General features: G+C 33.7%; 1 protein-coding gene across 1 annotated transcript in view; it reads right to left on the bottom strand.

Moving 5' to 3' along the window:
- Positions 1 to 233: 233 nt before the first annotated feature.
- The window catches only part of LOC149413694 (neurobeachin-like), a 423308-nt gene continuing 401762 nt past the window's right edge, over positions 234 to 21779 (bottom strand). Inside the window, exon 2 of the mRNA XM_089644733.1 lies at positions 234 to 350. Within this exon, the coding sequence (XP_089500859.1) occupies positions 333 to 350 (18 nt within the window). The 3' untranslated portion in view covers positions 234 to 332. The remainder of the gene's footprint in view (positions 351 to 21779) is intronic.

Here is a 21779-nt window from a genome sequence, read left to right on the forward strand (position 1 = left end):
TCCCTGCTCACAAGGCGGAGTGGCACACAAATATTAAACGGGATTTCCCTCCGTGAGTTGCCGCGAAAAACAAGTGCCTACTTGTTTTCAGGCCCAAAATAATGATTATTTTGCCGAGAGGTTATGATCGTTTAATCGCCATGGACATGAAAAAAATAATGAAATTTCGGAGGCTTTCACGGATTAGGGTGTTATTGATGGAATAATAATGAGAGTTCACGCACTCAGAATAACTCTTTTAATGCATAAAAAAGTGTTAAACCTACTTACCTAAAATATCCTCGAACCAATTGAGAGAATACAGGAATGTACAAGTCGTTAATGTCAGCGAATTAATGGAGTTTACTCACCTGAAAAAATAAAATTAAAAAAACATCAGTCAAATTATATTTTTTTAAACATAACTTTTAGATAATTATTTTTAGATTAATTTTGTGGCATTTCATAAGAATGTGAAAAAGTTAGAAGAACCACTTCCAATAAACCTGGTTTAATAATTTTCGGAGTTTATTTTGCGATTTTTTTCTATTGAGGGAATTTCATATAATTGACATTTGGGCATAACAAATGTAAATATATTATCATCAAAAATAATTTTTTTTTTGGAACTTATAAACTTAAAGAGTTAACGAGAAACTTGTTATAAAACGATAGAAATTGGGTTTGTGGGGCTTAAGTAAATAGAGTAGCTCCACAGTTAGATCCGATAATACGTCTCTACTAACTCGGTAATTAAATTTGTTAATAAGGAATGATATGTAACATATTATTATTTTCTACCTTTTCTTTACAATTTCAATAAAAAATAAATACAAAAGGCTTTAAAGAGAAATAAAAACGACATTACGGAAAAAAATCAAAACTCCGAACCTAAACCAATATAATAATGAAGACTTGATTAAGACGACTTATCAATATTTTAATGTTTTCTTCAATCATATAAAAGTTTTTACATGATTATCGACTACCAAACTAGGTACTAGACCGTTTTAAGTAATATACAAAGTGACCTTAACTATGCCATAGGATTCATAATGAAAACGTTCTTTTTAAGTCCCGTTTTTATTCAACCTTAATATATTTATTTGAAATTCAAATTTTCGTTTTTCTATCTCGATGATACATAGAAAAAAGAGATAAAAAACAGTGATAGAAAGTTTTCAAGAAAATCTCCAAATATTATTTATTTGTGAATATATTTTTAAAGGGTATGTAAAGAAGGTACTTATTCAAGTAATATTAAATTCAAATGAACCAATAGTGTTTGAAGCCAGTTCGATCGATAATTCCTCTTAAATGTAAATCTCGCCAAATCGCATCCCAGCGCGTCAGAGGAAAAGTGGCGGAAAACGTGAAAGTGCCGTTATGATTCACGCCTCGCACATTGCCTCCACACATGTATGAATATGATATGTATGTATGTAGGTACATATGGTATACTATGTATGTGTATGTTGGATGGAGGAATTACCATAATGCTTATCACAAAGTATTTCATATCACGACAGATTGCCAGGGTAACATATCTCAAGTAGGGCGTTCGTATTTCTCATCTCGCACAATAACACTTTGGTACAACTTTGCTTCGGATATTAGCACGGTTACGTAAGGGTAGGTTATCGTACTAGACAACTAGACAGATAAAGCTCGCAATACACATATACGAATTTGTGAGGATGAAAATTGTAAACTTCCCACTTGTATTAGAAGACTATTATATTACATTTAGATACACTAGCAAAAAAAAACATAATATTCTTCTCACGTAATTCTTATCAAATTTGATCAAAAATAATGTTATGTTAAAATATTATATTGAGGTATGTACCTACTTTATCACTTTTCTGAATTATTAGTACAATCAGATTTAATTTTGAAAATGACGCCAAATTCAAAGCAAAATTTTTAGTTCATCGAACTAGATTACGCAATAGTAAAGCACAGACAAGGCTAGCAGTTCAGCCTGATGTTTGGCAGTCGGTATGGAAAGACTGATCAGGATAACGAAGGAAGGATGCATGCAGGAAACTATGTTATTGAATAACTGAAGGCGGAAATCGCTAATAAAAAGTAAACAAATAATGATCCGTATTATTGTTGCGAGGAATGAAACTGACAGAGTTACGGAGGGAATAGGCTGCGTTTAGTAGAAATGAGATCCCCGGGGCGAATGTGTGTTAAAACCACGTAGGACAGTATTACGGGTGTGGTGAATCGAAATGTAAACGTAATGTACAATGAATAATAAAAGACGGTATGAACATTGGAGCGTATGGTATTGACACAGTGCTTGCAAAATTAATGAAAGCATCCACATTGCAACCATATGTAGTGCTATATATATCATCAGACGACACGTTCACGTAAAACGCCCTTACTTTACTATTATTTTAATTTAGAAATAGAGAACAACAAGCTTTCTCTTTGCATTTAATATTTTACCAAAGACTTGTGAAACACTTTACAGTTCGTTTTTGATTTCACTTAAAAAGGGTCTGGTGTTTCACAGGTTAAAAGAAAAAAACATCGATAATCGATTTTAAAAAACATTAGTTCAGGTAAGTTTGTGTTTAAAATTTTAAGTCTGGTCAAAATATTAGAGTCTTACAGAGATACGTTAAAAATAGAGAATAATATTTGGATGATTTATATAACGCCGTTATTTGAAAAATCACCTCAAGGGCGCTATACAAATATATTACACACTTCTACAGTGATCTACTTAGTATATATGGAGATAATATACAGTACCATACTTACTTGGTAGGTCACTTGAGATTAACACTTTAACTAATTGTTTATTAACGAAATTTAGATACGGGATTTAGGACATACTTGGAAAATTTGATATAATTGGACTTTCTCTCGAGAATGGTATATTTAATTTAAGGGTATGAAAGCTTAAAAAGGTATGTTTTTAGTTTAGACCTGAATTCTGTTGGACTTAATATGGATCTTAAGTTCCGGAGGGAGTTTATTCCAAGCCTTCGGCCCAGATGCTCCGAAAGCGCGATCACCAAACTTAGTATTTGGCTTGCGCTTAGGTTCCATTAGTCTGCCTACAGCTGATGATGTTGCTGATCTAAGAGTTGACTGACATTCAAATATGTCGGGTGGGGCCATTTCATTGACGGATTTAAACACCGTCCAGCACAATTTGTACTGGATTCTTTCAGGGCACTTGAGCCATTGAAGGTTACGAAGGTGTTCTGAAATGTGAGAATATTTAGAGAATCTATTGGAATTGAATGACAAGCGGGAATATTTGATGACATGATATATTGTCTAGGGCCAAGGGGCTAACAAATTTATAACGCAGTGCAGAAATCGTACCCACAACCTCACGACAGAGTAAAATAGCTAGACCACTACGCCACGACATTGAGTCTAAGATCGAACAGGCGGAGGCACTAGCGAGCTTCTCTGTGTATCTCGTATATAATACATAAATATAAACGGATAGAATAAAGGATATTTCATAGAGTTTGCTGATCGTTGCCACTCGAAAAGCCATTTGTTATTATTCTACGTGGAAAATAACCTAGTTTAAGCTGCCCTAGGCGCCATTTGTCTCGGGGTCGGGACCTTAGGTGTGTATATAATACTTCAATATTCCCAAAAAAAAAACCCAAAAACTTTTCATCTAAAAACCCTAAAAATATCTCATCAAAATCAGTGAACTTTACCTATTTTTCTGTATCCCATTTAACCAATTTATATGATTGACCGATAACTGCGTCAGAGGGCGAAAACCAATAAATAACGTTGTTTTCATTTCAGGAGAAAGCGACTCGAAATATCTCTCGCAAGAAGAAGCCAATGGCGGAAGAGAGTGTCATCTCTCCGGGAAATAAAATGTCCCTATGTTTCTAATAAAACTCCAAGCAAATATCTAATAAAACACGAAGTAAAAACGAATAGATGGCTTTTCTTTGCCCCAGACGAATTTGTGTATATCTTTTAGCTTTTAGGAATTCTGAACAATTTATTCGAATACTTGAGTTCTTGGAGATAGTTTCATATCGTAACATAAGTATTTATTTTACCAGTTACGTAATAAAAAATACCATCATAATATAATATACTAGCGCAAACCACGAAATATTAAAATTTAAGGTTTTACGAAGCTTAAAGTATTTTTTAAATTTTGCCTTTATTTAGTAAATATATTTGAAAAGCACCCATGAGGTGATTTTTCACGAAAACAGCGCTATATAAATTCGCCAATTATTATTATTATTATTTATTGCCTATCAAAAATATTAGGTAAATGATCATGATATATTTATTTTTTGATTGAACACCGTTTGTAAACTTTCAAAATATCAATTTTTATGTAAGTAAACTAGTAAAGTATATATAATATAAGATGTATTTTTTATTGATTTTTTTTATTGATAAACTAATGTTTTTATGACAAGGTTTTTTGTGTATGGCACAAAGCATAACAGTCGGCGGCATTTATTTTTACTCGGTAGATATTTTCAATATGTATGGATATTTCTGGCGAGTAATTTATTGCTTATAATAATTTGTCATAAAAAAATCCATTTTTCAGTGAAACTTTGAGCCCCAAAAATGGAAAAATTATTTCTTGAAATAGAAAGATTCTTTTGGAATTGCGAAATTTCACAAAAAAAATTAAAAAAACTTACACATTGGCCCTTTTAGAAGCAAGCCACAGTTTTATTGACAGTCTTTCACCATCAGGCCGATATTTGAAATATCTACCACTCTTAATAGGGGGTAATATAAGAAATCAATTTATTACGGTCATTTTTTGAGTCCCCAAACTTTTGTGCAACGGACTGGTTGTTCGCGCGAATCCACCTCAACCCAGGCCAGAACACTGTATGATCCAATACTATTTTATTTTATCAATCAAACTAGATTTTGTGTCCCGGCTCAGGTTGAGGTGGTTCTGGTTCGACCGGCGAAAGCTCTTTGATTGTAATACTTATCTGTTTTTAGGAAAGCTTTAAGAAATTAAACGTGATCAGTATCAAAGGACCACTAATTATACATCGTTGAACCAATTACTGAAACCCCTCAGGAGAATAATTAACATTTTACTTAATTGCAGGTATTTTCGCGGCATGCTTTTTAACGTTATTTGCTACGAGAATTTCAGGTATTTTTAATAAAGAAATTCGTTCACAAAAAAATCTATAGAAGTTGAAAATGGAATTTATTTTTATTTTTAATGATAAATTAATGTTTAAATAATATAATAATAATGTAATAAATGATTATAATTTTTTGTTTAGTTTGATGGACTCTTGTTAAAGTAGTTAAAAACTAGACAAAGTAACAAAGGGTGACCTTGACCGTAATGTGACACAACAGTAAATCTACCCAAAAATAAAGTCAAATTCACTGAATGTTCTCCTTTATTTAAATAAATAGATTTTTTGATATTAAATTGTTTAAAAAAATATTTTTTTATCTTAAAACTCAGTGTCCTCAACAACACAGGTGAATTCCTAGCGTGGTGAACAGTATACGATTTATTCAAATAAATTATATATCTGCATAGTAAAAAATATAAAAATTAAAATTAAAAAAAAAAAACTAAAATAAAATAAGCAAACCATTACCCCACAGAGGTCTTTGAAACGGGAGTTAGTTAATTAACATTTAGAGATATAAAATAAAGAATTTTCTGATATGTCTCAACTCCCACTTTACGGAAAAAAAAATCGCCAACAGAGGGCATAATAACGCAGATTTACGCCAGCAAAAAATATATTCCCAAGACGATATCGTCGAGTAACGGGAGGAATTTATAGTCTGTAAGGAACCGAACCCACGTTTTCCATATTTCCCGTCCGTACCTGCCGCTATCACATTCAATCTGATAAAAAAGAAACGGCCGAAACAAGCAAATTCCCTCGTAAAAAGCCTGCCATAAGTATCCGGAGACCATAAAATGAGTTGGATCGCAAATAAAGCGAGGAATACGCCGTTTTGTGAATGCCTCTAGAACTCTAGAGCCTTTAAACATACCTCTTCGGTCTTCATCCAATCCGGAGAAATCCCAATGTAAACCCTCATACAAATGTCTTGAATCACCAGATACAAATCTTTGTGGAGTTTCAATAGGTTTGGCTAAAAACGTTTTAGCAAGACGAAAGATGAATCAGTAAAAATATGGAATGAGCAAATATAACTTGGACGTTTGCATTTTATCTCTGCAGCAATTTTATTTTCGTAAATCAACTTATATGTTACAAATGACATAAATTTCTCGTAAGTAGTTATGAGACGTTGGGTAAAATCATTAAAAAAATTATATATATATATAGGAAGAGCATTTTAAGGGATTTTAAGGTGGAAATAACATTTTTGTAAGTAATTTAAAAGTTTACTTTTCTAAGTATTTGGTTCTGGATATTTGGATCGTGTCATGTCATCCGCGGGCGTTTTCAACTTCTACTATTCTCTTCCACTATCTACTTTGATGTATTCTAATCAAATGCATAAAATATCCGACAACAGATAAAAGGCAGTCCCCCTAAAATGAGGTATATATAAAATGCGGTCTACATAAAAGGCGGTCTGTGGCAGGACAACGTCTGCCGGGGGCCACTACTGGGTATATTAAAACACACGCGTATTACAATGCAACTTCTGCCGGGGCCACTACTGGGTATATTAAAACACACGCGTATTACAATGCAACGTCTGCCGGGGGCCACTACTGGGTATATTAAAACACACGCGTATTACAATGCAATGTCTGCCGGGGGCCACTACTGGGTATATTAAAACACACGCGTATTACAATGCAACGTCTGCCGGGGGCCACTACTGGGTATATTAAAACACACGCGTATTACAATGCAACGTCTGCCGGGGGCCACTACTGGGTATATTAAAACACACGCGTATTACAATGCAAAGTTGTGTCAAAATTGCAAAGCAATCAGTGAAGTACTTTCAGAGATTTAAGATTTTGAACAAACGAACATTTACATATTTACATAGATTATTTCAAATTATTCATGCAACCACGATGCATATATGAAAATTATTTTGCGTCAAACTTTATTTTTTTACCTATTTTTCCGAGCGCCGATGTGGAAAATCAACGTTGTCAATTTAGAGACCTTTCAGACCGGCCAATTTCATTATCAGTTCCAGAAAGAATTTTGGTAAATTTGAAAAATAATAATAATTTCAACAAAAAATAAGGATAATTCAGACACACGAACACGTCCACAATACAACTTATATGTAACGGTGTAATCAATCTAAATTCGAATAAAAGAAATAACTTTTATTTTAAATGGAGTTAGAAAACCAGTAAGCCCAACGCCCGCTGATTTTTTTTTTTCAAAACTTCACTTAACTACTGCAAAGTGAATAGATTTTTGTGGTTCTTCCAAAGTCAGCGCTCGCTCTCACTGTTTTCATTGCAAAAAGCAATACAATCCTAGTTGGGCCGGAGTTAGCACTGAGCACTGCTCCGGGACTAGCCCAGCAGCTCCGCGCATAATCGATCCCTCGAAACTTGGCGCAAACTTTTGTATTAAGTTCGGGCCCAAGTTCGGCAACAATGGAGGACCCGCAAATTGGATTTTAGCGAGGTGCAATGTATTCGGCGGAATCTGCTCGGAGAATCTTGGAATGCTGATAATGGAAAACAACGAACAAGTGGGATGTTATAATAGAACAGGAGAAGGAACAAATCGAGGTACACAAAAGAGTACGGATAACACGTATCCTCGAAGGAACACGCTTTCTCAGTTGTGTATTATGATGTATACAGTATACACAGACAAATTTAAAGCATCGACGCCGGGCCACTTTCCTTATAATGAGAAGAATAGTAGATATTGCAAGTATCGCTGTGCCTTGGGCGTTTTTTGGATAGATTTGAATAATAGCCAGGTATTTCATAACTTGCCTCAGTCCCAAATTTTTTCTTCTCCTCTCTCTTGAGTCACACAATTTTTTTTATTTTATTTATACATTACTCTACAGTACTTCACATTTCAATTCAGCAACGTTGGCCTCACTGGGTTGTTCACCCGTGCTGAGGCCCCCATTTTAAAATATACGAATTTATACATTTAAACAAAAAACAACATTAAAATAAAGATAAATTTACACCAAAAATAAAGATTAGAAATCAAAATCCAATTCTCACACCAAAATAAAAACATTAGAAGAGAATGGAAATCGGCACTTACAATGATCTATGTGCTTGTGCGTGCCGCTTGCCTTATACATTTTTTTGTGTTGCGTGTATATGTTTTATTCTCTTATGTTATAGAATTTTGGAAATATTGTCTTTTTTGTTCTTTAATCCATTTTTTTATTTTGTGTTTGAATTTATTTTTATTTTACTCAATTTTTGTTTCAAGTGGAAGACTGTTGAATGCTTTAATAGCGTGGTATTTATGGTGTCTTTGTCCAAAGGTAGTGTTTACCGTCGGAGTTTTTATGTTTTTTTTATACGCTTTTCTGACCGGTCTATTAGTGATATTTTGTGTTTGTTGGGGATTGTTTTTTGGTCGAAAATGTAGTTTAGTAGAGTTTTAACATATAATTGGCATATATCAAGTATGTCACAGCTTTTAAATATTTGGTCTGTGTCGGTTAGTTTATGTTTTTTGAGTATTACCTTTAATATCGTTTTCTGTGCGATTTCTATTTGAGCGATAGCTGCGTTTGTTGCTCCTCCCCGAGCAATTATTCCATATTCTATTATTGATTGGCATAGTGCATAATATATTGTTTTCAATTGTTTTATTTTTTACAATATACCCTAATTTGGGATACCACAGTCCTAAAAATTGCAGAGAGTCTGAAACAAATTTGTAAAGTATTATCATATAAAAAACAACAAAAAATGAAGCCCTTATGAGGTTACAAAACGCAACATACAAAATGGCGTTTAATAATTTTACTATGAGTAACTTAATTTTACTTAATAAAGTACATACGGCGGCCTAGAGCGTGTTAAGTGCAGTTTTAAGTCAAAACAATTACGTCTTTTGTAAAGCATTTATCTAAATACTCACTTAACAGATGTTTACATTTTAAATTTTCATTACTTATTCCATCTAGACGGGATAAAAGACGAATATTCACATTCATGTTGTTGCTTAAACTTATAATCAACCTGGAATATCTTTTATTGGCTTCTAAATTAAATTTTCAAATCGCAAATGCACTAATTTGTACATAATATATATCAAAAAAGTTACAATCTAAGTGCAGTATTTAAAATTACAATTTATTTTTTATTTTTATTTAATATTTGTATGTTTTTTACAATAAATATACAATTATACATATTATACAGTGTTATCAAGGTAAATAATAATAGCTTTTCCTCACCATAAAGAGACGAGGCTCTTGTAATTGGTGAGTGAATCCTAGCTCAATTATATAGAATCATGTAAGTAAGTAATTAATATATTTGCAAAAACCAAAGGGATAAGTAAGAAATAGGCAAGATTTATCAATAATACAGTTTCAAGATTTGAAGGAAATAATAATAAGAGTAAGATATGGACTTTTATAGTAGTTTTAGGTATTTTTTTAATTTTATTTTAAATTCCTGAATATCTTCAATATTTTTTAGATATAATGGAAGGATGTTAAAATATGTTATACCTAGATGGAGATAGGTATTTTGTGTGTGCTTTGTATTAAGTTTTGGGATTAAATTAAATTAAATTAAACATTAATAATTTCTGGGAGTGCCTGTGAATAACCAACACCTCTGCCATAGGTCACCCCAGGTGGTTCGTTACGTTTGGTGATTTAGCAGGGTTACCTGGGTTCATCGGGTGAGGTGTGTTCAGGATGCGCCTGCCCATCAGCTGCGTGGCGTGCCAGATCAGGAGAGGCTCATTTGGGGAGACCTCTTTACCTCTCCAACTGATCTCGACTCATCGCCTTATATCGCCGGGATAAATTCATATAAGCCCTAATTTACTTAAACCTCAATGATTGTCATGTACTTGCGCGAGCTACTCGTTCTAAAATAATGTTTAAATGTATCAATACCAGGGTTGAGCATTGAAAATACTCACTTATACCTAAATTACATGAAGTTAGTAATAGATAAGCAGATGTGGCGGATCTATTTAACTGCAAAAAGGCTATAATATCATATATTTTCAATAAATATTAATTAAACCTAGAAAGTCTACTTAGAAGTTTTGCGTGTACCTGCATCTCTTACTTTTATCATTCTAGAGTTTCTGATCATTTTATACTTTCTGATGTCATTGTATTTGATTTATTGTTTATGGTATATTTATACATTTGTTATTAAATAAATAAATACAAATATCTGTCACTCCTGGATACACTGATCCCTATATTCCTACCCAATCCTCATACCCTCTACCTTCCCAGGACTCTCCTTCGTTTCCTTAAAAAATACCCTCCACGCAGCATCCCAAAAGATGACATGGGCCCCGAGTGAAATTATTATCCTCATGGCCACGTGTTTGGGATAATTGTAAAAAAATATATAGTCTCCATAATAAACGTTAGAAGAAGAAACATTCGAGTTTATTATATATTCGCAGCTGCACGCCGGTTTCGGTTTCAATTTTCTAATCGCTGATCACAGATTATAAACTAATAATGTTTTGTAATTAATAGAGAATATTTAAGACTTAATATGTTAAGTTGTTAACATCGAAAAACCATACAAAGTTTAGGGGAAAATAATTAAATTCTTGGTTCTATCCAATGATGTTACAATACATTTAGACTTTTTATTGTCTCATAAAATTAAGACAAAATATCGCAGGTAAAAAACACTCACTCACTATGTTTTCAGTAATTTTTTTATTCAAACTCTGTTCGTATATGACAAAGATAGACATTCAGGGAATACGGGTGTATGAACGAAATAAACGATACGACCGAGCAGTGTTTTCGTACTTAAAAGTTAGGTCGAATACCACATTCTGCATCATGGGTTTTGTTTTGTTTTTGGATCTTTATTTAGATGTACGCAATTTTTTTCATACATCTAGTAGGAAAATATAAAAATACAAAAAATAACAATTACATTTTAAGAGAAAAAGATAAATACACAAAATTATATTATATAAGATATCTAGGTGACTAAAATAATATTGGTGAGTAGGTATGTTCAACAATCAAAAATTATTTATGGGTGTGACCGAGATAAAAACTTGTGCTTACTCGCTTACACTAAAACGAATACGGAATGCTATATGAGACGATCAACAGTCCTAGGATGTCCTTCTTATATGTGTTGCTACGTGTGAAAAAATCGAAATAATTGTATCTTTTATAAACAAAAAAAAATTATAGTTCATTGGGAAAACAAAACATTAATACATATTATATTTTAAAAATAACATATAATGGCGCGAATATATTTGCGAGCCGAAATGCGAGCCGAGCCTCGAATTTTGGGAAAGGAACGAAGCAAAAGCAAATGGCGCGAAACGCCGCGCTTGCGAAAAACAAAAAACAACAGTGAAAACGAAAAAATATCTTAGATATCTTACGCACAGCAGAGGTAGAGGGTTCGTAATTAACAAGAACCTCGCTGCAGCAGCTGGTTCAGTTTCTTCACAACCTAGGATTCTTGTTGCAAGAGTCTCCATCTTCTATCTGCGTGTCACCTGTTCCTGTACTTCATTTTACTTAACTTAACTTCACTTTATTTTTGTAATATATATTTTTTGTAATACCTGCATCAATTGTAAAGCGCCCCTGAGGTGACATTTCACATAAGCGGCGCTATACAAATTGTCCAATAAATAAATAAATAATAAACAATTTGATTTAATGTTTTCCAATATGCATTTAGTAAATTGACATAAGGAGATATGGAAAATATAATATTATTACATGTTGTGCACGTCCTTCTGAAAAATGAATGTTGTGTGTAGTTTGTTGGTTTTTGAGTGTGGGATGTGGAATAGTTGATTTGATCGTGTGTTCCGCAATGGACGATGGAAATTAACATTTTCCAGAAGGTAATTGTTTTCGACAGCGATGTGGATTATTTTGGATAAGAATTTTTGGTCGGATATATCTCTTCTGTTTGTGAAATGCTAATGAATCTTTGAAATGTTGTGGTGGTCGGAATGATAACAATATGCAATTGCACGTACGTACGGATTAAATTTTATTCCTTGGCTTTTCTAGTGTTTGCCGCGTAATGAAAACACTTTTTCATCGCACACGAGGGCATTTTGGCGCTTCTGTGGAACTTAGTTAGAGGTAGAACACGACCTCACGCGATGCGTTTAGTACTAAAACTACGAAATCGAGAGCACGACAATTGACGTTTCCTTTGCTTGCCACTTTGAGAGTTCTACAACGCGTCTATATAAATATATTGTAAAGTCATTGGTTCTATCACACTCTCGTGTAGTGCCGATACAGTGTCCCTAAACGCATAGCAACGAAAGCGAAGACTACGTTCGATCGTGATATTGGGACTTCCTATTGAAAATGTAGCGGGTCGTGTATTTTATTTTATTTATAATGTACACAACAGATAGAGGGTTAACAATAAAATAAATAACAAATAATACATTTAAATTTATTAAATAACGGTGTACAGTAAAATAAATGTACTGCAAAAAAGCATAGCCCCTCACACACTCAATAAGAGGAACAAAAAAAATCAAATATTTATATAAACAATATCGCCATGGTGAAAGACCACCATTCTGGTGTCCAGATTTGAATAGTCAGGAACTTTCAAAACTTCGCCTCAAAACTTACCCTAATCGAGGATGCCATAATCTCATTGGCTCTAGACGGTTGGGAACAGTTGGGATTCCGGTATTCCCATAAACAAAACATTTTGAAACTTCGAAAATGAAAGAAGCGTAGAAGTACAGAAAAATAAAGAAAACGTCCTGATAAAAACATAATCCGCCTTTAACCACTTCCGCCCAGCAAACGGCCGCCCAAATGGTTAAGGCGGGAATTATAATAAAGGAAAGCACCACGCCAAACGCAATTATGCAAAAATTACAGTTTTAAATTCAAATTTGTAAAACCTGGTAAAAAGGCACATCAAATGAAGTATTTCTAATACCTCCGTACATTACTGGAATAATTCGAAACTGTTTTTTCGAAGGGTGTTTAATAAAGCGACTAGAAAAAACTTTGTTTGAATTTACATAGAAATCTTTTAGAACATTTTTACTCCATACAAATAATGGAAAATGCTAAAAACGTGGAATCTTGAAACCCTCAATTCAGAGAAATGCCTCCGCTTGGGCAAGATAAATACTGAAAGTTTTATTTAAGCTGGCCCCTTCGGATAGTACTGGATTGGATTTACCCCGAGCCACAAAGAAAAAAGTGAAAAGTCTGATATCTAGGAAGACCAGACTCGTTAATAAAATAATGATCCTGCATAGGTAGCACTAACAAAATTTCACATAAAAAACCAATGTAGGTCAACTAATCTCGCGATTATACAGAGAGGATAAAATACCAAGTCCGAACATGGATTGAAAATTAATATAGAACTTCTTCTGAATATAGCCTCACACTCAGAAGTTAAGTAAGTTTTTGTGCAATCTGTTAAAGCTTTATTCAGGTGTAGCTAATTTGTAGCTAGCTACCTACCATTATTTTCGTTCATTGCTACAGTTTTTCAGATCGTATTATATGCTTTGTACTTTGTACTGGATAACTTTGTGCGTTTGGCTGTGAAAAAATGTAATAAATTAATAGAATGCTGAGGGAAATTTATCAGAAGGACTAAAAGAAACATTTAAAAATCACATCTTATTAGAGGTAAGAAATTGAGTAAATAAATAAACATCTTGCATGCAAGAAATGATGTTTAAACAGAATCGACGGCCATCTTGGCCGCCAATGTTCTGAACAGAACATTGGCGAACAAAAGATAAGTCTCCATAAGAATTTGTTTAACATCTATAATGTAATATCCTAGACAACAAACATTTTACTAATAGATAACTACTCTCAGCATTCCTTTGCTGAAAGACCGCTAGTCAGATTCCAAACGTTGGTGAATTGGCTTTAGCCGTGTTTGGTTGCCAGATCTGTTAAGTCATGTACTTCCCAACATTCGTCTCTCTCATCTCCTTTTCTTCACCATACCTTTCAGCAACACAACACATCCCGATTGGGGATGCCAGAGTCCCGCTGGCTCCGGACAATCAGGAACAGTCGGCACTCTCGTACAGTATTCAAATAAAAGGGCTCACCCCAGTTGGTAGGTATACAGAATAGAATCTAATCAGGATAAAGAAGTTCCTAGTCTATTCTATTTCAGTGTAAAGGTAGGGACTTAATATATGATTCGAAATCCTCGGCGAGTGCGGGCATAAATTTCGCTAACCAAACACTGAATTCGAGCACTTGTGTTTCTTCTTGAAGTCGTATGATTTCGAGGCGCTGATTCCAGCGCTATCGATTTGAATGGCAAAAAAGGTATAGCAAAAAAAAACACATCTTCACTTTGATGTGAATTTACATTATATTCATTTGGGAGGGAAGGCAACAGCGATTCATAAAGGGTTTCAAACGCTTCGAATATTCGCTTAAGCAAATGAACGCAGACGAAAATATACCATTTGAATCCATTGATGTAATTTGAAACCCATTTCGCTTTTAACAGAAATCGAACGTGATGGATGAAGTGTTCGCAAACTGTCACGTTGTATTTTGCGTGAAATGTAAGAATATCGAAAGCTAACGAAATTGACGGCAAATCAAAATACGGTTTTAATAATTATTTATTTAATTTTCTTTAATAATTTATTTAATTTTAATCTATAATCACAACTATAAAATTAACTTTTATAAAATTATTACCACCATATTTTAAAGACTGACTTTTCAATATATTTTTTCTGTTTTGTAGAGTTCCTATTAGGATAATAGTTTAATATTATTTTTCTGTTGTGTGCATTTTACTAACTATTACGTAAACTATTAAGGTTCAATATTACGGGATGTAAGGTTTACTATACAGGAACTTCAAATAATATAATTTCTTGGTAACTTATTAACAATAATGGCAATAGCGCCCCAATTCAAACACGAGAATTGATTTCTCAATTGAGTTGAGGATTTTTACAAAAAAAAAACACTTCCTAAATACATACATTTGAATTTAAATTTGGTTTACGAGAATGAAAGTATGGAAATCTTGGAAGTGGAAATTAACTGACTTCCCGACATTCGATCGAGCTGAAACTCGACAGATAGACTCGTTGTCGATTACATGAAATTGGATGACATTACAGCAGTTAGTTATGCTACAAAAATATCGTTCCTAGAAAATCTGGATTTGGCGCAGTTGTTAGCGCGGTTAACCCTAGTCCCTGGGGAGGAAGGTTCAATCCTCAGGCAAAGATTTATTTTTTTAAACACATCTCTAAATAAATATATATAAAGGCTTAGAAACATTACGCTACAGGCATCATAATTTATTTGGGAGTGACTATGCAGATTATATGTTGAGTTGTCACACTACGCTATAATCTTTCTCAGGAGAGGTGTCAGGTCAATTGGGGAACTGCCGCGGAAAATCATTTCTTTGTATGGGATCTATCGCCTGACCCCCTCTCCTGGAAGGATGGAAGATTGGGGCAAAAGACGAAAAAGGCCACTTGCGGTTGCTTTGTTCTTTTCCCGTAATTCGTAACTCGGCTCGCGGATATTTTGCCCGGTTTATGCGCACCCTAAAAATTTCTAGACATTTTGTTTTTGAAAAGGTTTATTTTAATCATTAAAGACAATATTAACCACTCTCAAACAAAAAAGATTCGATCGCACGTGGGAATTGAACTCAGGATCTCTGCCTTTTCGGGGTAGTGCTCTGACAACTTAACTAATTCGACCATATCCTTCTGTCATTTTTAAATGTATCTTTTTTATTTAAGACTGTATTGTGGATTAATGACAGAGGTTTGTAACAATGTGAGAGTACATGGCAAGAGCTTTCGGTCGCAGCAGACAGCATGATCAATACGATCGGGAGACGTATGACAGGCGATCAAACAGATATCAGTTCACCGTGTGTCAGCATTCCAAGTACATACAATACAGTACAGAAGGGCGTCCAGAATTGTTTGCAGAAATAATTTCGAAACATGGATGACATCAAGCTGTGGCTTAATCAAGTTAATGGATTTACCCACTGAAAACATAATCCATAGAAATGTAGCCTATGCAGATTTGAAAGAAAATAATGTCACCAATTTATTGTTATTTTTTTATTATTGTTTTCAAATTTAAAGAAGCTATATAGGTTTTGGCGAGAGACCTATTATTTTTTTTATTATTTGACTGGAGGCTTTTACAAAATGTATACATGTCGAAAAATTACAAAACATCATACAGAAATAACATATCAGTACACACATATAATACATATCAGTACAATAAATACTTGCCATTTTACAAACAAAATACAGACACATGTCAGCAATATTTTGCAAACATATCATAATACAGAAACATATCAGTAAAAACGTAAACAACTAATTATTTTTGCTTTGATGTAGTAGCATAGAGAGGTTTTAAATATATCGAAAGGGTCTGTATGTGTATTGGAGTTAAAATCGCGATAATGGGGAGTGATACGAATAGTTAGTTCTATGGTTTTCACAAAGGAAAAGATGGTGAAGTCGAGTTGATTTAACAGGGACACGAATTTTAATAATATTTCAAATTTGAGGATATCAGTAATAGTTCTCCGGGTAGAAAGTAGCGGTAGTATTGTTGTATATATGGTTTGGGGTGACCGGGTATGTCATAAAAATGACAATTCAACACATCTCCAAAAAGTGAAATAAAGTCATGAAAAGTGATGAAACAAAAATTAGGTTAAATAGGTTACATAAGTAACTATTAAACCTAGTTTTTGTTTCATCACTTTTACTGACTAAATATCACTTTTTAAAGGTGTGTTGAATTTTCATATTGATGAAATATCAGAGAACCGTTATTTAACATGTTGTAGGTATTTAAAAAAACTTACAGTGTTTCTTTAAATGCAACTAAAGCTTTTGTGTAACTAAGACGTTTTTTTAATTAAGTATTTTCACAATTATCGCTTAATTATTACCGTTTTTGTAATACTAGCGCCCTCCCTCTAACATTTGTATTTACATAATCTCTATTTCAAACAATCTTTTTTTAACGCTTGCCACGGAGCCTTTAACCAAGATTGTGTGATACTGGGTTTGGAGTTTTTTATACAACTTTAAATATAAAAATTCAAAGCTTCTTTGTCCGACGGTAGTATTACACGATGGTATATTTAGCTAGTCTATTTGCTTTGCTCTGGTTTTATGATTATGTGGTTATTTGATTGAATTCTTGAAAAGTAGAACTGTTTGAGGATTTTTGTTATTGGCCTCGTTATGGGGACATTTAACATGGTAATTTGATGAATTTAGGAGTTATCTTTAATCATTTTATATATTTTGATGCAGCTCAGACCAAAGTAGAAGGGCTAAGAGAGACTAAAAGAAACAATAAGAGACAGGACGAACCTAAAAGGGTCAAGAAGATGCAGTAAGTGGCATGAATAGCTAAGGAGTGACTAGAAGAGACTAGGAAAGATGAAGTGATTTTGCACAAAAACGGCGCTATACAAACCATCATCCAACCAAATATTATAATTATCATCAATAGAGACTACATATGATGGACTCGCCGAACGTCACAGCGGTGCTGCCAAGGTCTATTATCTATGTGAAGATATTGTGTCAGCGCTGTATTAGCAGGAGACACATACCTGGACGGATGATGAACCTCGTGCTGGCACTGTTGTTGGACGCGGTGGACTCTCTCGCTGCAGCAGCTGGTCCAGTTTCGTCACCACCTAGGATTCTTGCTGCAGAGTCTCCATCTTCTATCTTCGTGTCACCTGTTCCTGTTCTTCATTTTACCCGCATCAACTTTAAAGCGCCCCTGAGGTGATATCTCAAAACAGCGGCGCCATATAAATTGTCCAATAAATTAATTAATCCTATTATTACCTATTCCAAATGAGAGTAGCATAGAGCGTCATTCTTTGTCCTATGTTAATATGTCGTTTCTGCTACAACTCCCCGACAAGTCAAACAAATTTATTATCTGCTCAAGAAATAATGTTTGATTATTTTTTCAAAAGAAATTATAAAAAATGCCGTACTTCGGGTACACGAACAAGCCTATAAAATATTTGTATCGGTTACATTTTAAATCATTACAGCAGTTTGACAGTTTGATAACAAGAAGGCGAAACAGCTGTCACTAGTAATAATAATGATGATAATAACACGGCAGAACTTTTCAACTAAGTAAGTATCACGCTATTTCCCCCGAGGGGTGTGCAGAGATGATAGACCGCAACACAACTCTGATAATGAAGATGAATCTCTACGGTATTGTTCGTCAATAAAACTGAGCCACTAATAAATTATCGTTAAGCTTAAATTTCCCCAAAACAAAAAACACATTTTCACAATGCTGAGGACTGTAATATTAATTCGGCGCAATGTTGTCAACTGACTATATTTTTATTGAATATTTCGCCGAAGTATTGTTTTTTTTATAACTAAGCATTCTGCCAGATTTCGTAATTTTATTGAAACTCAACTTGAAGCAACAATAAGGAAAAAACATGTATTTTTGAGGAAATTAATATAATTGGACAAGTTGGAGAGGTCAAAGGGTCGCCCCAAACCAGCCTCTCCCGATCTGGCACGCCACACAGCTGGTGGGCAGGCAAATGCTGAATTCGGTGACCGGATAAATCGTCAAAATGATAATTCATCACATCTTTAAAAAGTTATATAATGTCATGGAAAGTGATGTAACAAAAACTTTATTAACTGGGTTAACCCTTTTTTTTATGTGACACCTCACAAGAGTGTCCCTGCCTGTGCAGTGTACAGACAGGGGAACTATGTCACCACCCGGTTGGGCGGCGTTGTGAGGCGGAATAAGGTAGGGGCTGTAGGAAGGGATTTGTTAATGCGGGCCTTGAAGAAGCTCGGATTATAGGAGGGAGGAAAATTGCATACTGTTGCAAAACGGCAACATACCGTTCAAACCACCTTTAACTCTGGTGTATACTTAATGCATGCCGTTTTAGAATTATCAAGTTCACGGTAATATATTTTATCGAGTGGCATCACCTTTTTTTTCTTTCGCGAATGTCAAATGTCACTTTTTCTTTAACAAAGTGAAGATTCTCGAAAATTGGTTGGAGGTTAGAATTAAAGTTTGGTTTTGCTGTTATTATTTTGATTTTCTTAGGTAAGTAGATACAATAATACAAGACTTATATGTAATAACTCGTATTTTTCCGGTACACTTATTAGTTTACAGAATTTTTTTTAGGTTTTTTATTTTTTTTTCATACGTAAATTGTTCAAATTATTTTTTATTAATTACATGGTGTTGTAAATGTGCAACAATTTTTTTTAATCAAATATCATTAAAAAATTACAAAAAAAATAAATTCTTTATATTTCCTTGTATATGCATGTAAATATCTACAAAATATATATTTTTTTAGAAAAATCAATAAATCATGCATTTAAGGATTATGTAGGTTAGGTTAAGTTAGGTTTAATTTTTTTATCGTTTCTAATGACTTTATATCACTTTTTAAAGGTGTGTTGAATTGTCGATGTGTTGATTTATCATGGAACCCCTGAATACACTTCACCCGATGAACCCAGGCATCTCTGCTAAATCACCAAATGCAATGAACCACTTGGGGTGACCTATGGCAAAGGTGTTTTATTATTGGTGTTGGATTATCCAATAAATAGTTCTCTGGGCAAACTACCTGGGCAAGGTACCCGAATCCGCCGCCTAAATTGAAAATATTGATGCGATCAAAGAATTCAAGAAAAAAATTACATAAGCAATAATAATTAATCAGGTCTAAACTAAAAACTTACCTTTTTAAGCTGTCGTACCCTTAAATTAAATATACCATTCCTAAGAGAAAGTCCAGTTATATTCAATTTTTCAATTAAGTCCTAAATCCTGTATCTAAATTTCGCCAATTAACAATTAGAAAACGTTAATTAAGTGTTAATCTCAAGTGACCTACCAGGTAAGTATTGTACTGTATATTTTCTCCATAAATAGTTAAGTAATAACATAGATCACTGTAGAAATGTATTATAAGTTTGTACAGCGCCCTTGAGGTGTTTTTGCACAAAAACGGTGCTATACAAGTCATCCAAGTATTATTATTATTATTATTAATTGATTATTATTTTATCATTACAGCGGCAGCGTCCCATACAAAGGTAGAAGAAATATGATACTTATTTGTTCTGCTGTCGTCGTATGAACGTGTGCAGAATATTTTAAGACTTATTTTTATAAATATATTGTACAGCTTTTCTCCTCGACTATGGCGGGGAAGCAAGATGGCATATCTAAATAAATTGATATTGTGTTTCTTGAATACGACAAACGACGTTATAACAACGGAGGGAGAAGAGGATAGTTGGAAAGAACCTAGTTATTCAGATCTAGGCATATAGAAGCAAACGTATCGATTCTGAGTAGTGGCCTCTCACCAGGGTGGCCTCTCACCAGATTGGCCTCTCACCAGGGTGGCCTCTCTCCAGGGTGGCCTCTCGCAAGGGTATTACTGAGAGGTTCATTCATTGTGGTATAAGGTGCAAATATAATTCACATTACCAATCGCTTACGGTTCTAATGTCTGATATTAGTTAGCATAGTAAAAAACATCTTAAGAAAGACAATGACAATATTTTATAATCTCCTATTCTATCACAATAAGCGGAAAATGGTGCTTGTGTCGTGATGGAGGACATGGCTAGCCGAGGAATTGAACTAATGACGCCTACGGCGATCCAGACGCGATGAAAACTCAGCCACTGACCGCTCTAATACAATGGGTTCAATCCTCTGCTAGCTAAATCCCTCATCATCACAGAAGAAGCCTATTCCGCTTATAATGATGGTGGTAAAAGGAAATTTGAAGTCATGAAAAGGAATCATTTAAGTTAATTAGGATACCATACACGGGACTATAGAACAAAACTGCACTACAGTATCGATTTGGTCTAGAAAACCAACATCTGAGATAAGAAAGGGAAATTTTTCGTATTTTAATGGGTAGTAATTACTTACATAAATTATAGTCTTAGAATTCATTAGGTTTTAAACTCACAAGCAAAAAAGTAGGTGATTCAATCTCGGAACATTTTTTTGTGTACTTCTTCACGATTATATAATCATAGAAAAAGATTTTTAAAAATACAAACGACTTTATTTCATACATCCTCAGTATTAAATAACATAGGGAAATACAATTTAATTGAATATTGCAGAACACTTTGAAACTGGCATCCACAGCACAAGGGAAGCCATACAGAAAGAAGATATTTTTCGACATCCGGTCTAGGGGTATTAAATTACATCATCAGAAATTGATCCACTTTATAAGGCAAGAAAAAATAATTAAAAAATATATTCCATGGATGCATTAAGTGCTTCGATATTGAATAATACTTAATGTAGAATTTTCTATGAAATACTTAGCAAAATTGTCATTTGCATAAGATATTATTGAGAATGAATTTTACTGATAAAATAAACATCAGGAGACAATGGCTTAATGTGCTTTAATCAACTAACGACAGAGATGAGATTAGAACCGGATTATAATAAATTTAAAAATAAAATAAACTTCACTATCTTAAATGATTTAACGAATTAGAATGACGATGATATCTCACTATATTATTTTATAAATTATTGTATAAAAAAACTAAAATCTC

This window comes from Hesperophylax consimilis, chromosome 21 (assembly GCF_061612785.1).
Source record: "Hesperophylax consimilis isolate HC1 chromosome 21, BYU_Hcon_1.0, whole genome shotgun sequence".
NCBI lineage: Eukaryota > Metazoa > Arthropoda > Insecta > Trichoptera > Limnephilidae > Hesperophylax > Hesperophylax consimilis.